This window comes from Terrapene carolina, unplaced genomic scaffold, assembly GCF_002925995.2.
Source record: "Terrapene carolina triunguis isolate 2854851 unplaced genomic scaffold, T_m_triunguis-2.0 Scaffold228, whole genome shotgun sequence".
Classification (NCBI taxonomy): domain Eukaryota; kingdom Metazoa; phylum Chordata; order Testudines; family Emydidae; genus Terrapene; species Terrapene triunguis.
The window spans coordinates 1,261,166-1,283,875 of record NW_020664579.1 but is presented as its reverse complement, the minus strand read 5'-3'; the positions used below and the strand labels follow the sequence as shown (position 1 = coordinate 1,283,875).

The following is a 22,710-nucleotide window of genomic DNA, read 5'->3' as shown; positions in this document are numbered from 1 at the left end:
GTGATTTTTTTTTTACCTATGTAGTTATACCAGTACAAGCCCCTGTAACCTGCCCCTAGCGTGCAAATAGATATAAGGTGCCGTATATCAGTAGAGCGTATTCCCCTCCCCATACAGGAATAAGCGACACCAGCCTAAACACGCCTATACTCGTATAACACCATAAGCAATAGGACAGTTGTATCGCTTTAACTAAAAAGATATAAAGAGGTACCCTTGTGTGTGTGTAGAGAAGGCCTAACAGTTTTAGCAGGGAACTGCAAGTGATGCAATTACATCGGCTCCTCATGCTGCCCACGTATTTAAAGGCATTTGAACTGGGACTCCTAATACCCAAGACATGCAAGGATCTGGTATAGTTACATTCTTGTGTTTTATTTGCATACATAGGGACGTGCTGCATACCACCAAGCTGGCTAATTACAGGGTGGCTGGAAACTAGAGTGCTCATAGCAAGAGAATGACTGCGTTATATAGGCTGGCGAAAGAAATCCACTAATCATTTAAACAAAGAGTTACGGATCCACAGCTCCATGGTTATGAGGACTAGCCAGCAGGTAGGACGACACCAAGGCTGCAAATGTTTACAAGACATAATGAAGTTCCTCCCATATGCTGTCTTGCAGTATGAAAATCAGGGAAACACTGGATCAAAACTAAGTAAATTTGAAACCAACAAATCAAAATACTTTATGTCACCTATAGCCAATCTGTGGAACTCACTGCAGCAGGAGGTACAGTCAAATATTGTGGCTGGATTTTAAAACAGAACTGGATCATTTTAGGATCACTAACTTTTGTAGCTATCCAAGCCAAAACAACAAGGAGAATCAGACCATTAGCTGATCAACTGCTGGGTCCAGGAAGGAGGTTTTCTCCTTCCTTCCAACCACTACAGAATACACTATGTGTTATTTTCTCTGATGCATCAGGCACTGGTCACTGCCAGAGGCAGGACCCTGACCTTGATGGACCACTGGTCTGATGTGGTAAGGAAGATTCTATAAGTAACCAGCTGGTTTCTGAGCCTTGTCACTAGATATGAAAACAAATGCCCCCTAAGAATGAGGATGCCAGATGCCACTCCATCATTGTTTCCATAAGTGGCCAACATACCTGATAGGCATGATCAGCCTGGATATGCCAGAAGGAACTGGGGGCAGACTGACTGAGGGCACTGTTTGGGAGGTGAGACTCCAAGGTTGCTTGGTCCAAAGCCAAGGCTTCTGGCTTGGCTAGGGCCTGCTGGATGACAATGGGCGAGGACCCAAAGGTGGGGCTGGTGGCAGACTCCGGAGCAGCTTCTTCTTTCACCTGAACTTCGGTGTAGTAGAAATCTTCCTCCCTCCTCCGCTGGTCAGAGTCTGCGCCATCTCTGTGGTGGTTTAAAAGGGGAAAGGGTATGAGTCAATAACCACGATAAGTAACTCCCCCTTCCAATCAGACCTGTGTGAGTTGCCAGCATGAGGCGGGTGGCAGAACTCAACCAATGAGCTATAAAAATCACAGGTTCAAGACCTGCCCCGGTTTCAAGCTCGTTCTCAGAGCTGACAGTGAGAGGCAGTAGGTGGGGTCACCCTTGCGGAGGGTTCTCTTCTTCAGTTATGCTGTTAAACCAAGGGTCTCTTTGGCCCGGCTCGGATTAAAGATTCCACGCACTTTTCCAAGAGACCAGGTGTCCTGGCCAACACTTCCTCTGCCAACAAAGCAAGTTCTGACACTCAAGACAACAGCGAGCTATTGCTCAGTGCAGGAATGCTGACGGGCTTGCCCACACCAGTCGTACTGAAACCCGGAGAGCTGGCTGGTCCCCAAACGGAGATGCAAAGGGCTACGAAATAATCACATAGCAGCACCAGCACATGCTGACCCAGTAAAACATTGTAACGCAACATCAGCATGCAGTTCTGGCAATATTCTGTGACCCCCCGTTCATACCATCTACCTTTCCTGCCACCAGATCCAGTGTTGTTAGCTGCTTTTGGGAAATGAATATTTTTCCTTTCTCTCTTTCCTGGCTGCATAAAGATTCAGTTACTTCGGTTCCTTTGCTCAGCATCGCCTGTGTTGTGTCACGTACATCAGAAAGTACGGAAGACGTGTCAAGCAAACCTTTGGACTCTAAGGGTACGTCTACACTTACCTCCGGGTCCAACGGCAGGCAATCGGTGTTCTGGGATCGATTTATCGCGTCTTGTCTAGACGTGATACATCGATCCCGGATCGATCCTGGAAGTGCTCGCCGTTGACGCCGGTACTCCAGCTCAGCGAGAGGAGTACGCGGCATCGACGGGGGAGCCTGCCTGCAGCGTCTGGACCCGCGGTAAGTTCGGACTAAGGTACTTCGAATTCAGCTACGTTATTAACGTAGCTGAATTTGCGTACCTTAGTCCGAAGTGGGGGGGTAGTGTGGACCAGGCCTAAGGGTACATCTACACAGCATTTTAGAGCCTGCTGGAGTGAGCATCCCAGATCTGGTTGACAGACTCGGGTTAACGGGACTTGTGTGAGAGCTGTATAAATAGCTGTGTGGACAACGCTTTGAAGCTGTGGCTGGGGCTGAAACAGCAACTTCAAAGCGGTGTGGACACCGCTATTTTGTTAACCTGGGCTGGGAGGCTTGCTCCTGAGGGCTCCAAAATGCTGTCCAGACATACCCTGAAGCTTTAGGGTATCAATGGTCTACAGTCACTGCACCAGTAATATTTAGCACGTATATGGGAAGGTGCTTTATATCTTCAAAGGGATTTAGAAGTATTAACTAGTTAAATAGACATCATCAGCTTCAAAAATCTCACTGCTTACTAATTTTGTTTTATCTGTCATTGTTGCAAATAAAACCCGAGAGGAGTGTAGGAAAGAAATTAGAAAAGAGGTTTTTTCTCTATATTGCCAGCACGTTTATTTTGTGCACCTGACAGTATTTCGTGTTTTGTCACTTTCCCCACGTCCTCTGTATAGTTAGTTTCCCCCATTGTTTGTTTGGAGCTTTCACATGGAAACAAGGCGAGAGAAAAAACATTTCACAAAACAGGAAAATGTGAGGCTGTAAAACCACATTGGCATGGGGGACTGAGTGGCAGCCATAGGTTTTTAGAATGGACAACACCACAAGAAAGGGAAGAATTATCCCCATTTTGCACATGGGGAAACTGAGGCACAAGGGGACGGACAGACTGTGACTTGCCCATGGCCATGGCTTTGAACCCAGGAGTTCCTGGCTCCCAGCCCTATGCTCAGACACAGCTTCTCTTCTGTGATAACTTGTTCAGTACAGCAGGGAGACCATGGAACACAAAAATTAAACTAAAACCAACTTCCATTTGAGGCTGGATTTTTTTTTTTTTTTTTGAAACATTAGCAAAGCAGGAGGTTTGACGGGACGTTAGCTTCCCCTGCGCGTCCTGCTCTTGTGTGATATAAGCCTCTTTCCTCACTGTACCACAGTTGCTGTACAAATGCAGAAGTGTCACACTTTGCGGCTTGTGCTTGTATCAGTTGGACGAGGCAGCAAGGGGCCCCTCTGGCTGGAGGTGCAGCCACTTATTCTTTACTCTGGGCCCTTGATGGACTGGGAGAGAGGCGCTTACAGCTCACTCATGTCCCACCTTTACATTCCTTCGCTTTAGGGAATTTGCAATGCCTGGAGAACCAACCCTGAATTGCCACTAGGGGGCCCCGCCACATCAGAAACAGGCCTTAGGTGAACTGAGCGACTATGCGTCTGACAAAGTGGGTATTCACCCACGAAAGCTTATGCTCCAATATGTCTGTTAGTCTATAAGGTGCCACAGGACTCTGTCACTTTTTACAGATCCGGACTAACACAGCTACCCCTCTGACACTTGATTATAGCAGGGGTTATCAAACTGGGGGTCAGGACCCCTCAGGGGGTCACGAGGTTATTACATGGGGGGTCGCGAGCTGTCAGTCTCCACCCCAAACCACACTTTGCCTCCAGCATTTATAATGGTGTTAAATATATTAAAATGTGTTTTTATTTTATAAAGGGGGGGGTCGCACTCAGAGGCTTGCTATGTGAAAGGGGTCATCAGTACAAAAGTTTGAGAATCACTGGACTATAGTCATTACTTGAGTTCTGTTCAGTTAATTAGCAGCTTAAAGAGGAGCATAAAGCAAAGGGCTTGTTTCCAAGAAATACCAGTTTTAACTGTCTCAGTTCCTACTACCCTGGGGGGGGATGGGGGGGGAAGGACTTTAAAGATACATCCCATCTCCCCTTCTTGATACCCCCCAGTCTCCGTCATTGTTATTTATTTGTATTTTAGCTGTGTCCAAAGGCCCTAAACAGAATTAGGGCCTCCATTGTGCCAAATGTAACGCACTGGTCAGTAACGCATCCCCCTCTGTATGAGCCTGATACAACCTCACTTCCCGCCCAACTCTTAGCTCGGGCTGCAGAGACTCATAATTTTAGCTCTGGAGGCCCCCGGTTCGCTCCCGGGTGTTGGCCAAAGTGGCAGCCATCACACAAACACATGAGACAGTTCCAGTCCCAAAGCGCTTCTGCTTTAAAATAGACAAGACAGAGAGAGGCTGGAGAAAAGGGATGCAATGCATGAGCAGAATGATGGTTGGCAAATCTACCTTTTCTTATTGTATTCTTGGGCGAAGGTGGGGGTGGAAGGCAGGAGGAGAAGAGTTAACAGAGCAAGGGAGCAGGAAACGTGAGGGAAGAGGGACACAGAGAGATGGGGGAGGGAGAAAAGGATGGAAAGATGGAGAAGAGCACAGAAGGGAAGGGCATGGGGTGGGCAACGCAGCCCTGAGCTACCATATCCGGCCCATCCCGGTGGTGTCCGAGAGGGACAGGGCTCGGGGAGGGCTGGAAAGCAGGTTATGGCAGCCACCAGCCATCTGGGCCAGCAGCAATTCTCTAGCCAGGGTAGCTTCCTGCCCTCCCTACTAGTCCAAGCAGCAGGTTTAGTGGAGATCAAGTGCAGCAGCAAATCCTTTGGCATCTGCCCTAAGCGCTGGTGACAGGAACTCTGCACCCACAGCTCTGGAGACTGACGTGCTTTACCCACCAAGCAGCCGCAGTGCGTTAGCCCTGCCCCAACGGGATTCCTCTTCAAGGGTGAGAGGGGAGTTCATTCCCCAGGGCCCCTTCAATCCCTGGCCTCATTGCAGAGACTGCTGACACGTAGGGACAACAATGATGGTGCCTTTGGTGACATGGATAACTGGTGGGCACTGGACTGAGAAGCTCCAAACTCATTTCATACAGGCCAGGGCAGTACCAGTTTGACACCCAATACATCCTCAATTGGGAGACTATGTCCTGCCAAATCGATTCCATCTTTTAATTCTGTGAGCCTGTGAAATTCCTTCTTCCTTCTGCCCCCAGCCCCCCCGCCCCGGCCCTGCTTGGGTTCTGCAGGTTAATCGCCATTCAAGGTCTTACCCAAGGTGCTGGGTTTTGATGTGACGCTTGATCCCGACAATGGATCGCAGGACTTTACCACAGTTTGGCCACAGGCACTTGTACATCACCTTCACCGAGTTCTAGGAGAAAGACAGCCCCATGGCACGGAAAGGTTACTCCCTAGCCCAGCTCAGAAGGGACAGAAACAGCCCCAGAGAATTAAGATTCACTCAGGATCACTGAAAACAGGCTTCATGATGCTGCCCTTTTGTCCCATCCACCCCATTCCCTGGGCGTCCCTGGCCCTCTCAAGGTGCCAGTCCACAGAGGTGCCAAGTTTCAGCCAGACACAAGGAAGACGCCAGGTGTCTGGATTTACATCCCCCCTCCCATCCTGCCCGTTTCTCCCTTTCCGCTCCTCTTTCTCTTGCCCTAAAGTTTACATCAAAGCTGCTTATTGCCCATACATTCCTTCCCCCCTCCCTCCGGCCCCTTTGATGATCAGTGCGCCTGCTCCACCTGGCCCATGTGGACAGAGCGGGGAACTGAGCCGAGAAAGAGCTCGGTGCATGGAACAGAGCACTCCCCTGACCCGCCCCTGGCTCCCTACTCTGGCCATAGATATCAGGCAGAGTGGGAAATGCTGGTGAAGGACAGGAGTGAAGGGCAGCAGGGAGCACTCCGGAGTCACTAGCAGGATCTGGGGAGATGGCAGGCAACTGACCCTTGGACTACTGTCTCTTCTTCCCCGCCAATCCCCTTTGTATCCCTGGGGTCTCTTCCCTTCTCCCATCCCTAGCACCCCTTCTGCTCTGGGATTTCAAGGTGAAGCTTGCCAAGGGTTAGTAAGAGGCACTTTGCTTCCGCTCTCTCCTGCTAGCTTCAGAGACAGGTGAAACTTACAAACACCTTGTCAGTTTCACCGGGCAGTGCAGATCCCATGACTGAGAGTTCCCAGCAAAGTTCCCCCTGCCCCTGGTACCTTTCTCTTTCTTGGGGCAGGCTCATCGAGAAGAAAGGGATCCGAGTCCGTCTCAAAGCCGTCGTCAGCCTGAGGGGAGCTCAAGGCCTCGCTCGAGTACTTGGGGCTGGCTTCAGGGTGCGGAGGCGATGGGGTGGAGATGTCGCTGCCGCCACTCCAGTGCCCGCTGGTGGTGCTGCTGCCGCTGTCTGACACGTCGCCACTCTCCTTCCATGAGTCGCAGGCTGCCTGGGACGCTGAGCCAGGGGAAAAGAGGAGAAGGGAACAGACATTAAAACCAATAGGCACAAACATAGCTCCTGCCTGCGGGATGCGGTAGCTCTGCTCCCAGCCCCCTGCCCCTCTCCAGTTGGTCTGTTCAATGACCTCCATCTTGACCAACACCCAGGATTGAATCACGGACCTCTGAAGCTACAAGCATCCGTCCCCCTACAGCTCGACCAAGCACCAGGGCCTGTAACACTCACATCCTCTGTGGATCAGACATGGTGGGGAGACACATAACGCACTTTCCCCGGGGTTACGTCGCCATTAAGGATGCCGTGGACGCAATCAGACCACAGACCTTTGGCCCAAAACTTAAACCACAGGCCTCAGGCTCAAAACAACATGTGTAACATTTACCTTCTCCCTACTGCACAGGACTGCGAACCAGGAGCCCTGGATTCTATGCCCAGCTCTCTCAACGCTTCACTGCGTGGCCCTGTGCCTCCCTCTGCCTTTGCGTCTCCTTCCGTAAAATGCAGCTAATGCTGCCTACCTCACAGGATTCGTTTAATCACCGTCATAAAGCGTTTTGAGAGCCCTGGATGGAAGATTTCAGAGAAGAGCAGAGAATCTTCCTCCTCCTCCAACAGTTCTGCAGCTACAGGTTCTAGCCAGGATGGCAACAGGACGGCTGAAATACTACAATAAAGCCTCTCTCACATCATCACTGGCCCAGCCAGAACTGGGAATCTGGTTTGGCATGGAGATTTACTCCCCCAGGAACCAAAAGGCTCCATCGACTTGAAGACAAACTTTTCCCCAGATGGCACAGAAGGCTGATTATATCATAGAATATCAGGATTGGAAGGGACCTCGGGAGGTCATCTAATCCAACAGACCAATCCCCAGACAGATTTTTGCCCCAGATCTCTAAACGGCCCCCTCAAGGATTGAACTCACAACCCTGGGTTTAGCAGGGCAATGCTCAAACCACTGAGCTATCCCTCCCGCCAATGTCTCAATAGACTCTTGCAGCGACTTTTTCAATTAAGGGCACGGAAGCTGCTGGGCTGTTCAGCGAGACACAGCTGCTCTCTAGGGGAATGCACGTTATAATGTAGGACACTGGCACAGCTGCCCTGCATGCACTCTCTCCACGGAAGAGCTTAGCTGTGCCTTTAGTGACGGATGGTCTGAATGCAAGTTCATTTATTCCCGCTTTAACCCGATTTCCGTTTCCAAGCGTTCTGGGCAGGGCTGTGGCAGAGACTCTCAGGCCTAGCCCCTCGAGGGCTTGCCTGTTGCTAATTAGAGCCAAGTCCCCGCGCAGAGAGTGAGCCAGTGGCAGGACATGGCCATTTCCCACAGCTGCAGACGCCTATTTTTAACCACCTACATCCACTTGACTACTTGGAAATGGAGCCGCTGCTAAAAAAAGGAGCCGGACACTCAGTGCTCCCATGCCTGTGGCTCCCAGAATAGGTCTTGCCGATCTATCGTACATGGCAGGGTTATGCTCTCCTCTCTCTCTCGAGGAATGTATATGGCCTCCCAGCTTGGCCAGCTGTTCAGGAAGACCCGCATTAAAGCAGCTGTCCCAAAGCACCCTGCTCACTGAGCCCCATGGCCTCTGAACAGCCAGCACTCCCATGCGCAGACTCTTTTGGAAAGCCAGTCTTCCTCCTCCCTCCCCCCAATTCTCAGTTGGTTCATCCCAATCTGTTAGGCCTGATAATTAGAACAAACAATTCAGAATAAATAAGAGGAGGAGGGGGCCAGCCGAAAGAGCTGTCTCCCAATTAAAACGGGTTCCCGGCGCTCCCAACTCAGGCTTTCCGGGAGGAACTCAAGACATTAAGCTACACTCTCCTCCCTGCCCGCGTGCTGCGCGTGACAACCAGACCCACTTATGCAGGGATTTGTAGCAAAAGCCCAGTAAAGGTCCCTCTGCAGGAGATACCCAGGACATGCGCCGCTGCTGGCCCATACACGCCATGGGACACTTCTGCAGAATGGCCGTGTCCCTGGCCTTTTTCCCCTGTGTAATATTATAAGAAGGATTCGGACCTCATATTCCCCTGACAGACACCAGCATGAGCGAGGTCAGAACCGGACCCTGAACATTTCTCTGAAGTAGGGAGGGGCTTAAAAAAATATGTTACTTTACAAAATTTTTGGATAGAAAATATGAAAAAACAAAATTAACAAACCAAGTAGGGATATTTCAAATAAAAGCCGGTGCTTGTACAATAAAACGCCTTTCAGTCATAGACCATATTTCACAGACCTGGAACCTGGGGCCCAGAGGGTTATGTGACCTGTCTAAGGAGCTGGGAATTAGACCCAAGTCTAATCAAGAAGCTACCAGCTGTCAGCTGCCAGTATCCTGGATCCCTCTCAGTCAGGATGGGCCAGGGCCTGGGTCAGACCGAGCACCTGGTAGATGTCCTCCTCCCACTCACTGACAGGGGAATTCCAGCCAGTCAGTTGGCTGCACCTCTCTGCTGCATTTGACTGACTTGTCATTTAGCACCAGACTCTTCTCCAGCCTCCAAGAAGTTGCGAGGGTGCCTGGAAACACTTGAAAATGGCTCAAGTCCTTCTTCTCAGCCTGAGCTCACAGGGTCGTCACAGACCCCTCCAGCCCCCCGACCCCCATCCCCACAGTCTCAATCCTCTCCCTCATTTTATTCCAGGTCTACAGCATGCTGTTGGGAAAATGCAGGCTGAATGCCAGGTGTGCGCGGGCACGACCCAGCTCTACAGCCAATGCAATCGGCCCCATCTCCCAGCGCTTAGCTACAATCAGCGGCTGGGTGGAAAGCAGCAGGCTCGAACTGAGCCCTGGCAAGACTAAGGCGATGCTGGGAGGAAGAGGGAAGCACTTAAAGAACTTGCTTCCTCTACTTCAAGAGCACCTGCTCTCAGACTGTTACGGCTGTCCCCAGCCTTGTGTCCTTTGAGAGTCTTTGGCTCAGCTGGAGCCCGAAATAGCCACAGCAGCGAACACTTCCCACATCCATCTCTGACGGGCCAGAAGATCCCATCCCATCCCATCGGACACAGCCTGGCAGCGTCCATGCTAACCCAGACATGCGGGACCTTCAGGCTCCATCACCGCTATTCCTTAGATCTAGGAATGACAACTGGAAGAGCTCCAGCTAATACAGCCCATGTGCTTAGTAACAAAGGTCGCCATGTAGAACCCGGCACACCAACTCCCCACAAATATGGAGCTCCGTTTCGAGGTCTCTGTCCTGATATTCCAACCCCCCATAAGACTGGCCCTATCACCCTGGGAGATTGCTCGCCCTCTGCAGGCAGGTTGTCCCATGACAGCGAGATGCCACTGGAGCAATGAAACTGTTGACTTGCACCATGTCTACACTAGGAGCACTTTACCAACAGAGGTACATGCCTACTCCCGATTAAGCCACATAGCAGAGGGGACATGGATTTTATTCGGATAATCGGGAGGGCAGAAGCCATTCGGCCATTCACCAGCAGATTCACCACCCCGCCCCATGGTGTGGGGCTCATCCTCCTCTTCCTCACAGTCCTGGCCAGGAGTCTCTGCTCTGCCCCGCCACGACTGCAGGCTTCCCTGCACCTGGTGCGTGCAGAGATCGGGTGCCACCAGCCCTTTGGCAGCACAGGGAGCCCTCTGCAGCTCCGCTGTCACAGCCCTGCTCACTCACTCTCATGACAGCGGGGAGCAGAGGGCTCCACGCACTGCCACAGGAACCATTCAGCAGCAGCGTGGCCTCCCCCATGGCTGGGGTCTCCTCTTGCTCCCCCTCCTCCTCACAGTCCTGGCTGGGGGTCTGTGAGCTCTTATCCAAACCTCCACATTATCTGAATCCCTTCCTTGTCCCCCAGCATAAGGTAGGTGGGGGGCAAGGAAGGGCTTCGGATAATGCAGAGGTTCGGACAACAGGGTTTCAGGTACATGGCAGCGTACTGTACTCTACTGCCACAGCACTCCCAGTATGGACGCAGCCTCTACCAGCAAAGCTGTGCTTTTACCAGCCTGGTTTATTCCAGCTGCCCCAAACCAGGAAAAGGACAGGTCTGCTAGAACAAGTGCGTCTACACGAGGGGCTTCTGCTGGCACAGCTACGTCAGTCAGGGCACACCCCTCACCAACACAGCCAGGCAGGCAGAGTTCTGTATGTACCCACAGCCATCGAGCCCCCCCCACCCCGATAATTCCTTCACCAGCACATAGACAGAGAACATCTCCAACCACATTCTCGATCCGGAGATACATTAGAATGGATCAGACGACTGACTTCCAGCCCAATGGCTTATCCACTGCAGCACGTGGCCTCTCGAGGTACCTGACCCCAAACGCTGGCTCCAGTCTGCAGCAGAGTTTCATGGCGAAGGTGACATCACCAGCAGAGAGCATGCTGGGACATCAGAGAGTGCAATGAGATGGAAGTGGCAGTCAGACAGCTATCTGCTCACATTGCACTTGGGGCTCCGGTTACCTGGGAAAACTTATTGTTTGAGGTGAGCAGTTTTCCCCTCCTTCTTCAGGGGTACCACCAAAACAATTCAATTCAGCCTCTGGTTGCTGAAATACAGAGGCAGGCAGGTTTGGGACCCCAGCATCCAGCTGCACAGTCGGACTCACCCGGCATGCTGCTTTCGCGGCTGGGCGGGCTCTGCACCACAGGGCTGCAGGACAAGCTAGTCAGCACCATAGCTGCCATCATCTCGTCCATTTCCACAGCAGCATCCAACTTCCTGCACCAGGAGACGGAGAAACATTAAAGACTTCAGTGGGGGAGGGGAGGGCAGATATTCAGGAGACAAGGCGAGGATTCGATGTCAAAGACCCCCTACAATCAAATGGGCCACTGGAGCAAACACAGAGGCCAAAGGTGTAACACTCAGGGCTGATTGGACCCACAGGGGTCTAATGATAATTGTTTACTTTTTTGTACCTCTTTCCTTTCCACAGGATCCCAGCGTGCCTTCCTGTGTATAGAAAGCACATCACTCATGCGAGAGGTTAAGCTGATGGCTGGGGGGAGGACTGGGGAGAAAAATGCTACCTACTACATCCGCCCCGGCAGGAAGGTAGCTTCTGGCAATGAGACAGGAGACCCTCAAGAGAAGATGTTCCCTTGGCGCTGCTTTTTAACAGCAGCTGCAGCTTCTCGGTGGCCTGGCCCTGAGCTCCCCATCTCTGCCAGGACTCGTTCCCCCACCCCACTGCAGCAGCAAGCCAGCCTGGGGATCTCGACTCCGTCTGTTCCCCATCTGGAGTCAGGCCCAGATTCTGAGAGGAATTTAGATGCCTAAAGGTGCCAAGCGGCATCAAGTGGGATTTTCAAAAGTGCCTCCCACTGCATCTTTAACAGCCTAAATACCTTTAAAAATCCAGCCCTGAGTCCTAGGTGTCTGTCCCTCCCCCAAAACCCCAGCAAAGCGAGTGCATGGGTGGGGACACTACTGCCTATTCACAGCACGAGCAATGCTGCTGCTCTAAGACTCATGCTTATGAAAGGATCAGTGCAGCACAGACCAGGGAAGGGAGAGACTTTTGTATTTAACAGTTTAAGTGGAAGTTGAAATTGAGGATTATTGTAGGCGCATGTGAACAGTGGCTCTGGGGGTAAGAACTGCTCCACAAAACGACTAGGTCCTCTGTTTAAATTCTCATGCATTTACACAACCTCTGTAGCAACATGTTGCCCCTAGCACCACACAGAGGCCAGGGTTCAGAAAACAATCCAGCGGTCTACAGTTAGCTGCAGCTAACTTCCTCTGCCTCCAAGTGGGTCCCTTGGAAGTCACCCATGCAAGCACTGATCAGACCCGAACCTGCTTAGCTTCCCAATCCTAAAGTGTTCACATACTGAGGCTGCATGTCTCACCACATGTCTCTTTTCCCCTGTGACCTCTCCCCACTCTGCTGTCCCGGGCCAAACAGAACCGGAGCAATTTCTAACTTGCCACGAGGGAAGTTTGCTTTAGCAGAGAACATTTTTTTTCTCCTAAACCACCATAAAAAAATCCTCTTAATCCTAAATTCAACAGCACTCTGGATAATCCACCCTTTGGAGAGGCTGACACAGCACGTCACATTGACGTGGTCTCATCCCGCGTACGAACACGGCAGAGGTGGGAGATGGCTCATTTCTCATCATACACTGAAACAAACAGCATTTTACTGCTCTGGGTAAACAAACACTAAGGCCCATTCTAGAATTAGCGCCTGTGCTTTATTTTGAGCTTCCAGTGCAATCTTACAGCTCCTCTGCAGACTCCCGATAGATTTTAACTACGCCCATGAGCCCTCCCAAACCAGGGGACTCGGATTCTATTTTAGCCATCGTGACCATGAGCAGAACCAGAAGTCAGCATCTCACATTTTATGTTGCCATGTGCAACTGTTTCCATAAATATGCTTTATACTATAGGATTCTAGGGCATTTTATAAACCATACACAGGGATCATTTCACCCCCACATGGAAATGCAGCCACCTCTGGAGTAGAATCCAGCCGCTGTTTAACAGCTTTCAGCAACACTACATACTAGTTTAGAACAGAAAGAGAGGAGGGATTCTGTAAGCAACCAGTGCACGTGCCCAGCTATTGAACCAGGCAAGATGGAACAGAATCAGTCTCCAAAGCTAAAAGTGCCAACCAGCCGAGGACACATACCTTTTAGGTACATCAATATTCCTAGAAACCGATCTCTGAACTGATCCAGTGGCAGGGCTCTGATCCATCGCAGTGGCAGGGCTATGGTCCATCGGAAGGGTAGGGGGCGGTGATCTTTGCATCTCAGCCAGTCTCACGTCGTCTGTCTTCCAGCAGGTGTGCACTCCCTGCACCTCGAGCAGCACCTGCACCTCGTCATTCAGCTGACTGTGCTGCTCTACCAGGCCAGCGCACTCCTGCCCATTATAGGTGACGTAAACCTACGTGAGGACAAGTCACAGCTGGTCAGGATTACTTTCCATCCTCTAACAAAATCCAGCCAAAGCTCACCTGCTCTGTCTCAGGCACCCTCCTGTACAAGGCCCCGATTGCAAGGATTCTGTCACTGGGAATGGCATAAAGCCAGGGTTTTTCTATCCACCCCAGTTCAGCACCCCTATTTTACACCACTGCTCTAAGTGAAACAGTATTAGCAATCTCGGGACTTTCTCCATTTGCCTGCTGGGACCCAAGGGGGGTCCCCCCCCCATATATGGTCATGGTTGATGCAACAGCACTGCAGCAAGACATCACTCCATGTGATCAGCAGCGTAATACAGGGACTCCCCAAGGGGGTAAATACAAAGGTGGTGGCATTCCTCAGAGCCCCCATGGAATAAAGAAGAACTGGAATGCTCCCTCTGAACCCAATGGACGTTTTGTTGATTTGAATGGGAGGAAAATTGGGCCCTGGCAGGTCAGATTTCAGCCAAATTTAGGTTTTTGCAACAACAATATTTTACAAAAATTTATTAGACACATTCCCATGAAAAAAAAATAAACTCAACAACATTGCAGTACTGTGCTGGAGCATGAGACCAGGAAAGGAAAACAGACTAGAGACAAACATGAAACTGACGAGGCTGCTTTCAGTTGCCAGACTGAGTGAAACCTAAAATGCACGACCAGCAGAAATGCTGAAAGTACGTCAGATTTCTTTACTTCTCAATTTCAACGTTTGAAGATGGTATTAGAAACAAGGGAGAGGATTTAATTAAAAAGGATTTTCAACTTGAACAAGGTCCCTTTAAACTCAGCTGGACAAAGGGCTGCGGAATACAGGGTAAAACACAACTTCCAAGAGATTTACAAAGAAATTGTCTGGATCCCTTCATTTCAAGCATAGAATCATGGTAAGGACCAAGCTTGTACGTGTACATTATATGGCTCCATACACACACATCGCTGCCCTCTACTTGCTGCACTCAGAACTGCTCAGCTGTGTGTCAGGCATATAAAAATGCCCCTACTGGGTCAGACCAAAGGTCCATCTAGCCCAGTATCCTGTCTTCCAACAGAGGGAATGAACAGAACAGGTAATCATCGAGTGATCCGCCTGTCACCCATTCCCAGCTTCTGGCAAACAGAGGCTAGGGACACCATTCCTGCCCATCCTGGCTAATAGCCATTGATGGACCTATCCTCCATGAATGTATCTAGTTCTTTTTTTAACCCTGTTATGGTCTTGGCCTTCACAACATCCTCTGGCAAGGAGTTCCACAGGTTGACTGTGTTTATATATTGCTAAAAGGAGATTCTCAATTAGCCCAAGTATCGGGGGGGCCTAAGCCTTTAGGGTGTCTAACCCCTATTATTACCAAGTAGTAGTTCCAACTGGCCATGTTATTCAACGCATCAGTGACAACCATGCTGTCCTACAAGGGCATGGATTTTTCGTAATGTAAAGCCAAACTTCAGTACAAAACAGATAGAGTGAACAGCTGGTGCATTCAGTACAGAAACACACAGAAAAGTAAGTGGAGGATATAAGGCTCGAAGAGACTCCTTAGCAGGGATGGTGACATCTGCCCCTTTAACAGTCAGAGCAGGACTGCAGGAGTGTGGAGACCCCTCCCCCTCCCCCGCCCCATTTACAGGGTGGCATTCTTGTAGAACCTCCACTATACAACCCCAGAGCAAAATTCATGGCAGGCATAGATGAGCACAACTGCATGGAAGTCAATGGAGTTGTACCTGCTTAGGCCAGCAATAAATTTGACCCTTGTAGCCTAATTTCCGGGGGGGCGGGGGGGGGGGAGGAGGAGGGGAGGCACGGACATGACTATTTTTCCCAGAACGCCCCCTCCCCCACACCTAGAATAAACAGAAATTAAATCTTGCCTCTGCAAGTTGGAGGGGACGCCAGCACAGAGGAAGGAAAATGTATTCTAGCCGCCCCTATCAACTATCCTCTTAAATGACTGTGCTCTGACCGCCTACCCAACAGACACAGTAAAACATTCCTCCCCAAAAGGAAAGAAACCAGCCCCATCTCCTCCCCATGTCACATCCTTGGGTTCCCCTTATCATTATTTGCATTACGGTAGCGATCAGGGTCCCTTGCACTAGGTGAGCAGAGCCATGAAGTACCAAGACAGTCCCTAACCCAATCAGCTACAATGGGGGGTTATGACAAGACACAGCAGGTGGATGAAACAAAGACAGGCGAGGGAGAAAGGAGGTTTCCTTGGTTAAAAGCGTCAAATCCTCAGAGGAACGGGACTGATCAACCATCTAAGGAAAGGGAGAAAAGAAAACCCAAGAGCTGAGACTTTTCTTCATTTGCGTGGGTGGACAAAACCAATGGAATATGCACCCTCCTTTGCAAGACAGGCAGAGTCTGGCAAAGAAGAGCTTTCATTCATGTCATGACTGGCCCCCATTCTCAGCTTCTCCACAGAGGAAAGGAGAGGAAATATTCAACCTCTTCCTCTTTCTCTCAAGGTCACCCAATGACCTACTAGGCTGCTTCTCTCCCTAACTTCTAAGGGTACGTCTACACTACGAGATTAATTCGAATTTAGATAATTCGAATTTGGGAAACAGATTGTATAAATTCGATTGTGCGCGGCCACACTAAGCACATTAATTCGGTTTTTAACCACATTAATTCGGTGGTGTGCGGCCACACTACCCCATTAATTTTAACCACATTAATTCGGTGGTGTGCGGCCACACTACCCCTAATTCGAATTTACAAAATCGATTTTGGTGCTACTCCGCTCGTCGGGGTGGAGTACAGAAATCGATTTTAAGCACCCTTTAATTCAAAGTAACTGGCTCCGTTGTGTGGATGGGTTAAGGATTAATTCGGATTAACGCAGCTAAATCCGAATTAAAGTCGTAGTGTAGACCAGGCCTAAGAGTCTATTTTTATTAAGGTAAACATATCTGTGCTGAAATATACTACACTTGTGTAGGTTAGTGTTCATAGCTTTTTATAGGGACATGCACTCCTATACCTAAATACCAGAGGTGATGTGTGGACAGGCCTGTATACGATGGATACATAAATGCACAGTGCTCTGAGGCAGAGAGAAAATGTCTCAGCTGACACTGGATGCAGAAACCAAAGCAGAGAGGGCATGTGATTTGCCCAAACTCAAAGAGAGCAGCTGCAGCAGTGTGGGGATTAGGACGCAGGAGCTCCTGACCACTACACCCTGCTTCTCTCCAAGGGTATGTCTATACTTACCTCCGGGTCCGGCGGTAAGCAATCAATCTTCTGGGATCGATTTATCGCGTCTTGTCTAGACGCGATAAATCAATCCCGGATGTGCTCGCTGTCGACGCCGGTACTCCTGCTCCGCGAGAGGAATACGCAGAGTCGACGGGGGAGCCTGCCTGCCGCGTGTGGACCCGCGGTAAGTTCGAACTAAGATACTTCGACTTCTGCTACGTTATTCACGTAGCTGAAGTTGCGTATCTTAGTTCGAAGTGGGGGGTTAGTGTGGACCAGCCCCAAGAGTTTCTTTGCAGATAATAAGGAATGAGGCTCCACAATTAACTACGCCAGCGGGCTCCCCAGACCTAGACAAGCACTGAGCAGCAGAACACGTATGCTCTAGCATCTGCTGAGGCTGCAAAGCAACCAAACACAAAAAAGTCATCTGTCACTGGTATGTAAATACAGCACCCCACTCCCAATGACTGTTTTTATGCTGCTTCTAGTGTGAAGAACAAAAAAGCCCAACACTAATGTGTACTGGAGAAAACAGCCCTCACTGTCATGTGTTTAAAAATGTAGAGCAAAAGGAATCTGGCTTCTCTGTAAGCTTGTAGGACGGTTCTGTGTGCAAGCCAAAAATAATAATAATAATAATAATAATAAAATGAGGGCCTTATTGACACTTTGTTTTAAGAGATCTGCCTTAAGTATGTTTTACAATTCTCTAGGAAGAACTATGGGGCCCTGGTGGCAGATCAGCAGCTGCCCTGCTCCATTTCTGACCGCCACACTCTGAGACCTTTTCCTATTACTTCCTGTCAGGATAGTTAAGCACTGGAACAAGTTGCCTAAGGAAGTTGGGGAATCTCCATCACTGGAGATTTTTAAGAACAGGTCAGACAAACACCGGTCAGGGATGGTCTGGAATAATACTTAGTCCTGCCATGAGTGCAGGGGATTGGACTACGTGACCTATCAAGGTCCCTTCCAGTCCTACATTTCTATGATTCTGTGAACAGTAATCATTCCTATGCCACTGAAGACAGATCCAGTGCTCTGCAAAGCACCCTGCCCCTAAGAGCGTGCAATCTACTGCACTGACCCTCCAAGGGCCTCCATCCCGCTGAGCGCAACCAGAACATAAGAATGGCCCTACTGGGTCAGACCAAAGGTCCATCTAACCCAGTATCCTGTCTTCTGACAGTAGCCACTGCCAGGTGCCCCACAGGGAGTGAACAGAACAGGGAATCATCAAGTGATCCATCCCCTGTCGCTCATTCCCAGCTTCTGGCAAACAGAGGCTAGGGACACCATCCCTACCCATCCTGGCTAATAGCCATTGATGGACCTATCCTCCATGAATTTATCTAGTTCTTTTTTGAACCCTGTTATGGTCTTGGCCTTCACAACATCCTCTGGCAAGGAGTTCCACAGGTTGACTGTGAGTTGTGTGAAGAAATACTTCCTTTTATTGGTTTTAAACGTGCTGCCTATTAATTTCATTTGGTGACCCCTAGTTCTTATGTTATGAAAAGTAGTAAACAACACTTCCTTATCTACTTTCTCTACACCAGTCATGATTTTATAGACCTCAATCATATCTCCCCTTAGCCGTCTTTTCCAAGCTGAAAAGTCTGAGTCTTATTAATCTCTCCTCAGACGGAAGCCGTTCCATACCCCTAATCATTTTTGTTGCCCTATTCTGAACCTTTTCCAATTCCAATACATCTTTTTTGAGATGGGGTGACCACATCTGCACACAGTATTCAAGATGTGGGCATACCATGGATTTATATAGAGGCAACATGATATTTTCTGTCCTATTACTATCCCTTTCTTAATGATTCCCAGCATTCTGTTCGCTTTTTTGACTGCCGCTGCAAATTGAGTGGATGTTTTCAGAGAACTACCCACAATGACTCCAAGATCTCTTTCGTGAGTGGTAACAGCTAATTTAGACCCCATCATTTTATATGTATAGTTGGGATTATGCTTTCCAATGTGCATTACTTTGCATTTATCAACATGAAATTTCATCTGCCATTTTGTTGCCCAGTCACACAGTTTTGAAAGATCCTTTTGTAGCTCTTCACAGTCTGCCTGGGACTTAACTATCTTTAGTAATTTTGTATCATCTGCAAATTTTGCCACCTCACTATTTACCCCTTTTTCCAGATCATTTATGAATATGTTGAATAGGACTGGTCCCAAAACAAACCCCTAGGGGATACCAACTATATACCTCTCTCCAGTATGAAAACTGACCATTTATACCTACCCTTTGTTTCCTATCTTTTAACCAGTTACCAATCCATGAGAGGACCAATCCATGAGAGGACCTTCCCTCTTATCCCGTGGCAGCTTACTTTGCTTAAGAGCCTTTGGTGAGGGACCTTGTCAAAGGCTTTCTGAACATCTAACTACACTATATCCACTGGATACCCTTGGTCCGCATGCTTGTTGACCCCACTCAAAGAATTCTAGTAGATTGGTGAGGCATGATTTCCCTTTACTAAAACCATGTTGACACTTCCTCAACAAATTATGTTCATCTATATGTCTGACAATATTGTTTTTTATTATAGTTTCAACCAGTTTGCCCGGTACTGAAGTCAGGCTTACAGGCCTGTAATTGCCGGGATCACCTCTGAAGCCCTTTTTAAAAATTGGCGTCACATTATCTATCCTCCAGTCATCTGGTACAGAAGCTGATTTAAATGCTAGGTTAAAGACTACAGTTAGTAGTTCTGCAATTTCACATTTGAGTTCCTTCAGAACTCTTAGGTGAATACCATCTGGTCTTAGTGACTTATTGCTATTTATCAATTTGTTCCAAAACCTCCTCTAATGACACCTCAAATTGGGACAGTTCCTCAGATCTGCCACCTAAAAAGAATGGCTCAGGTTTGGGAATCTCCCTCACATCCTCAGCCGTAAAGACCAATGAAAATAATTAATTTAGTTTCTCCACAATGGCCTTATCATCCTTGAGTGCTCCTTTAGCATCTCGATCGCCCAGTAGCCCCACTGGTTGTTTAGCAGGCTTCCTGCTTCTGATGTACTTAAAAAAAAATTCCTATTACTTTGAGTCCTTGGCTAACTGTTCCTCAAATTCTTTTTTGGCCTTCCTAATTGTATTTTTACACTTCATTTGCCAGTGTTTATGCTCCTTTCTATTTTCCTCACTAGGATTTAACTTACACTTTTTAAAGGATGCCTTTTTGCCTCTCACTGCTTCTTTTACTTTGTTGTTTAGCCACGGTGGCTCTTTTTTGGTTTTCTTACTATGTTTTTTAAGTTGGGATATACATTTAAGTTGAGCCTCTATTATGGTGTCTTTAAAAAGTTTCCACACAGTTTACAGGGATTTCACTTTTGGCGCTGTACCCTTTAATTTCTGTTTAACTAACCTCCTCATTTTTGTGAAGTTCCCCTTTCTGAAATTAAATGCTACAGTGTTGGGCCACTGTAGTGTTTCCCCCACCACAGGGATATTAAATTTAATTATATTATGGTCACTATTACCAAGCAGTCCAGCTATATTCACCTCTTGGACCCGATCCTGTGCTCCACTTAGGACTAAATCAAGAATTGCCTCTCCTCTGGCGGGTTCCAGGACCAGCTGCGCCAAGAAGCAATCATTTAAGGTGTCAAGAAAAACTTTATCTCTGCGTCCCGTCCTGAGGTGACATGTACCCAGTCAATATGGGGCTAGTTGAAATCCCCCATTATTATTATTATTGAGTTTTTTATTTTTATGGCCTCTCTAATCTCCCTGAGCATTTCACAGTCACTATCACAATCCTGGTCAGGTGGCTGGTAATATATCCCTACCGCTATATTCTTATTATTAGAGCATGGAATTACTATCCATAGAGATTCTATGGTACAGTTTGATTCATTTACGATTTTTACTTCATTTGATTCTACGCTTCAGGGTGGAGGGTTAATCCCAACTTAGCCTGGGCAGGGCAAGATGCCCCAGAGCTGTGCCTCCTCCTTATCCAAGAGAGACAAGGAAGACAGGTTTGTGACCCTGGCTCTTACAGGACGGGATTCAGAGATAAAGTTTCTTGACACCTTCTTGGTGCAGCTGGTCCTGGAACCCACCAGAGGAGAGGCAATTCTTGATTTAGTCCTAAGTGGAGCACAGGATCTGGTCCAAGAGGTGAATATAGCTGGACCGCTTGGCTGCAAAAAGAAGCCAGTTAGTACCCACTGAGCTGCTGATGGAGACGCTTGTCCACTGGGAACCCGCTAAACTCATTCCACACTGGCTACCCAACAGCTAGCAGATGCTAATGACTCAGTAATTACAGAGCTAGGCCAGATTTGAGCCAGCAACTCAATTGTAATCCCTGAACTAATGCAGTCGGACACTTTGATCCCATTTCCCATCCCCTGAACCACAGAGGGCATGTCTTCACTGCAGAGATAGCCCCGTCCTGGTGGAGCGTTCCCCCTGCAAAGCCCTACCCGTGTCAGACCCATGCAGTTGCATCCACAATGGTGCTATACTAGCCCGTGTGCTGGGCTGGATTTTCTAACAGGATATCCCATGGTTCTCACTGGTACATTAAACTGGCCCAACCCTATGAATTCATTCGCATATTGTGGGAGAACTTGTCTGTCCTTCCTGGGCTCCCGTGCGAGAGTGCCCCGATGGGCCTTACTGGGATCACACCACAGCATTACCAGAAGGCTGGTCACAGCTTCTGGCCAACTGGCAGCATGGGAAATGGATTTCTTGGCCGGCACCTCTGTCCAAATGCTATGGCGGTACAGCAGAATTGGAGCAGGCAAACCGGGAGGGTGAGGGGGCTAAGACCCAGTGCTGAAGAAGGGAGGAGTTCAACAAGAAAGTAGAGCCCAGGTGGCATCGTGGGATAGGACTGGAGGACTAACAGCACCCTGGCAAGCCCACGTTTTCACTGTATAGAGGGTGGGTTGCCCGGTTGGAAAGTGAAATGCTAGCTCAAGCCTAAACCACCCTCAGCGACGCCTGCTCGCTTGTGCTTAGAGCACCCGCAAGCCTGGGCCAGGGGTTCTTCTGTGTGGATGGAAGGGGGAGGGTAACATCTGGCCTACAGGCCAGGCTAGCTCTGCAGTGAAGCCAGACCCACAGAGGACTGCACCCAGGTTCAAGGGATTAACACTGCTGGTCAGCCCGTACAAACAGCCTCCTTACGTACTCTTTGTCCTGGGTGGAACTGTAAGCGGTTCAGGTTTGGGAAGCTGGGCATCGTGCTGCTCTCCTCTCCCTGCTCCTTGCACCGACCACCCTCATACGAAGCCAGGTGGGAAGACACTCTGCTGAGCTCCGCCTGCAATGTGGGGATTTGGGCCGTCCCCAGCATCCTGTCTGCCAAGGAGCTGGGCGTGGAAACGCGGGTGCCCAGCAGGGAGCGCTTCCCCAGGCGCCTGGACAGCACGGTCGCCATCTTGACACTCTGTAAAGGACAAACAGACAGGTGCTGTTACCTCCAGTGCAAAACACACACTGCTCTGCATCTGGAGTGCTGGTGAAAGGTACTGGGCTGAGAGTGCCCCTGAGCTCCTCTAGCAGCACTGTCTAGTGCTCAAAACAGGGGGCTGGGAGTCAGGAGGCCTCATTTCCATGACTGGTTCTGATGGGACACTCACTGAGCCCCCCTGGCCACGTCCCAGCCTCTCTGTGCTTCAGTCTCCCCATCTGTAAAATGGAGATCACAACACTGACCACCCGCCAAATGGAAAGTGCTTTGAGATCCTTGGCTGGAAGGAACGACGCCTCCACACCAAGCACTCATCGCAGCTCATCAGTTTTCACAGCCGTTTGAAAAAAATCACATCCCACCCCCCTCGCTGTTATTTCTCAACCTCTTCACTGAGCCTGGACTGACTCTGCTTCCCTCCCGTCCTGCACACAGTGGAAGGAGGTCCCATGGTTAGAGCACCGAGTGGATAAAAATCAAGTATTTGGGGGGGGA

The 22,710-nt window shown here is 49.3% G+C and overlaps 1 protein-coding gene across 3 annotated transcripts in view; it reads right to left on the bottom strand.

Annotated features, from left to right (window-relative positions):
- The window catches only part of ZNF395 (zinc finger protein 395), a 36,039-nt gene extending 13,851 nt beyond the window's left edge, over positions 1-22,188 (bottom strand). Inside the window, exons 1-6 of one of the 3 annotated variants that reach the window (XM_026656339.1) lie at positions 21,934-22,188; positions 13,255-13,514; positions 11,215-11,327; positions 6,369-6,604; positions 5,426-5,526; positions 1,117-1,375 (exon numbers count right to left, since the gene is read on the bottom strand). In XM_026656339.1, coding sequence (XP_026512124.1) covers positions 1,117-1,375; positions 5,426-5,526; positions 6,369-6,604; positions 11,215-11,327; positions 13,255-13,514; positions 21,934-22,182 — 1,218 coding nt within the window. In that variant the 5' untranslated portion in view covers positions 22,183-22,188. The remainder of the gene's footprint in view (positions 1-1,116; positions 1,376-5,425; positions 5,527-6,368; positions 6,605-11,214; positions 11,328-13,254; positions 13,515-21,933) is intronic. The other 2 variants (XM_026656338.2, XM_026656337.2) reach the window with 2 other exon arrangements.
- Positions 22,189-22,710: the final 522 nt, after the last annotated feature.